This window comes from Sycon ciliatum, chromosome 11 (assembly GCF_964019385.1).
Source record: "Sycon ciliatum chromosome 11, ocSycCili1.1, whole genome shotgun sequence".
Taxonomy (NCBI): Eukaryota; Metazoa; Porifera; class Calcarea; order Leucosolenida; family Sycettidae; genus Sycon; species Sycon ciliatum.
The window spans coordinates 28,535,747-28,538,634 of NC_088653.1; the positions used below are offsets into that span (position 1 = coordinate 28,535,747).

Below are 2,888 nucleotides of genomic sequence, written 5' to 3' on the forward strand. Positions count from 1 at the left end.
TAAAGGGATATGCCAAAAAACTTGTTTGCCAACTTCCGCACCGTATAGCCGACATCACAGAGCAAAGGTAGCAACAAAGAAATGCTCCGCACACATGTATAATAATATATTATTTCAGTAAAGCTCAACGCCGCTTTGACTGCATGCACTGTGCTTAAAAAAATGCCGATAGAGAGCAGATCCATTTCTGTCACCAGGGATAGCACGTAAAAATCTCAAAACCCGCACAAAATATACTTTCAGCAGGTTTATTGGAATGATAAACATGTCGGAGTTTCTACTCCATAGCTAGTATAGCAACAGGCAACACGACTGTATGCAATCAACACAGGTTTCTAGTAAGTTGGCCAGAATTGAAGATTAAATATTGAAAATTCAGTACCGTTGCCAGCACATCAGCCACGAAATTTTACTGAATTTCCCCGGGTTTACCGTAAACTCTCGCACAATTTTAAACTGTAAACGAGACAAGAAAAAATACCGGTGGAAGGGTTAGTACGTTCTTTAGTGTTGCCGTCGACACAAGCTGGACGGCACGGCCGTTTGGCGAATCCTCTGCAGTTCTTGTGACCACCCTTCACCAGATCACTTTCCGTCTATGTCTGAGTAACCTTCCTTGCTTGTGCTACCGCAGCATGGGAAGATCAAGCCTAGGCCGGCCTGCAAACAAACATAAACAAACAGTACAACAAAATTTAATGATGACGCTGCAATATGTGTTTATTCTTAACAAATCTCTCGATACCTCAATCTTACACAAAAGAGAGAGAGAGAGAGAGAGAGAGAGCGAGAGAGAGAGAGGAGGAGGAGGAGGAGGAGGAGGAGGAGGAGAGAGAGAGAGAGAAAGAGGGAGAAGCTGACATGTATTGCAACTCCGAGTTTCACGTAGTCACGATCATCACGGAACTCGGAGCAGCACGTCGTTCTGAAGAACGGAAGTGGAGCATAGGCATACTAATTTTTCACGACTTCCAGTGTGGTTGCTCGCAAGCAACTCTGCGCACGAGCTGGCGCGGCAGGAAAGGCCACTGAGATCCGCGAATTGACTAGTAGTCAGCCACCTGGAAGAAGTCGTCAATTAATATTTTTGCACTTTGCCTCGCACGGGCTTGAATCAAATTTCGAGAGGTGGGTTTCTTTATCGCTATTATCGATCCTGGAGTGGACCAGGGATCGATTTTTGAGCTACTCTCGGTTACAGAAGAAGGAAAGAATGAACTTCGAAATACAAGTATAGCAACTCTATCTCATTTCGAAATAAGCGTTCGAAGGACATAGGCACTAAACTGTAATCTGCTCTTAAGTTCGAAGACAGAGTTCGAATTATCCAGCGGGCGCACTTTTCGTACTTCGTTACGCATTCAAATTTGACTTGAAGTGACTTGCAGGAGATCGGCACGACGAAAAAGTTCGAATTACATGTACACGGAATGTTTGAAATAATTATACCGTATTCGAATTAGAGGTAGCCTGACTGTACTCACATGCACACACACAGCACACACACGCACACATACACACGCACACACACACGCACCACCTCCTCCACACATACACACAATATCCCCGTACACACACACACACACACACACACACACACACACACACACACACACACACACACTACTACTACTACTACTACTACTACTACTACTACTACTACTACTATGTACAGCTACCCTATCGGGCCACGCCGCTCCCAGAAGCGGGAGACAACGACAAGAAGAGAGAAGAGAAGAGAGAGAAACACACACACACACACACACACACACACACACACACACACTAACATGCCGGACGCTTACCTTGATATAACCGGGCAGTGTGCTCCAAAAGGCGTAATTTGGAATTTTCTGCATGCCTACAGCTTCCTTAGCCGCGTGCATGTAGATTACGCCGATGGATAGGTAGAGGAATAGCGAAGCAAAGAATCTGAAAAAAAACAAGACCAAACAGTGCAAACCAATATCCTCCATTCAAAACTTTGAAGTGTAGAGTGGGGGTGGGGTGGGGGAGGATGTCAATGCATGGGGCAAGGGGGGTGAATGCATGGGGCAAGGGGGGGGGGGGGGGTGAATGCATGGGGCAAGGGGGGGGGGGTGAATGCATGGGGCAAGGGTGGATGCATGGGGCAAGGGGGGCGGGTGAATGCATGGGGCAAGGGGGGGGGGGGTGAATGCATGGGGCAAGGGGGGTAAATGCATTCGGAAGGGGGGGGGAGGTGAAGGAATGGGGGGGGGGGGGGGGAGGTGAATGCATATATTATACATGTGGACAGATAGATATGGGAGGTGAAGGCATGAGGTACATGTACATGTACTGGAGGTGGGGGGTTGGGGGAGGTGGTGGTGGTGGTGGTGGTGGTGGTGGTGGTGGTGGTGGTGGTGGTGGTGGTGGGGGGGGGGGTTGGGGGGAGATTTACATGTAGATGAATGTATTAGTGTGGGGGAGGGGGGGGGGGGCGGGCGTGAGCTGTATGTGAGTGCATTATGGCAGTAAAGCAGTGTTTTGTAACCTTGACCAGTGTTTCCCTATCGTTTTATCAGAATGCTTCCATATTCCAACTCCCTTATCCCATGTTGAATCACCACGACTACGGTAAAACATTTCTTAATGTGCGCTAGCTCCAATGCGGCCACTTCATTGCATGAAAAACCTTACACACATCATCCTGAAATCAAGCAGTCTCTCTTCTCTGCAAATACAATATCTCAATCAAATTGCAGATGGAGCGTGTGTAAGGTTTTTCATGTAACGACTAGGGTAATTAGATTACATCATCGGTGTATAGCAACGTCTACAGCACCTCAACGTGTAACCTAAACGCAGCAGCCTATTGATCCACTCAGAAGAAAGTAAGCAGCTCTGGTTAACAATCATTGACACGT

The 2,888-nt window shown here is 47.4% G+C and overlaps 1 protein-coding gene across 1 annotated transcript in view; it reads right to left on the bottom strand.

The window, feature by feature from the left end:
- Positions 1–2,888, bottom strand: part of LOC135826973 (uncharacterized) — a 15,172-nt gene continuing 12,284 nt past the window's right edge. Inside the window, exons 8-9 of the mRNA XM_065339498.1 lie at positions 1,806–1,932; positions 1–660 (exon numbers count right to left, since the gene is read on the bottom strand). Coding sequence (XP_065195570.1) covers positions 586–660; positions 1,806–1,932 — 202 coding nt within the window. The 3' untranslated portion in view covers positions 1–585. The remainder of the gene's footprint in view (positions 661–1,805; positions 1,933–2,888) is intronic.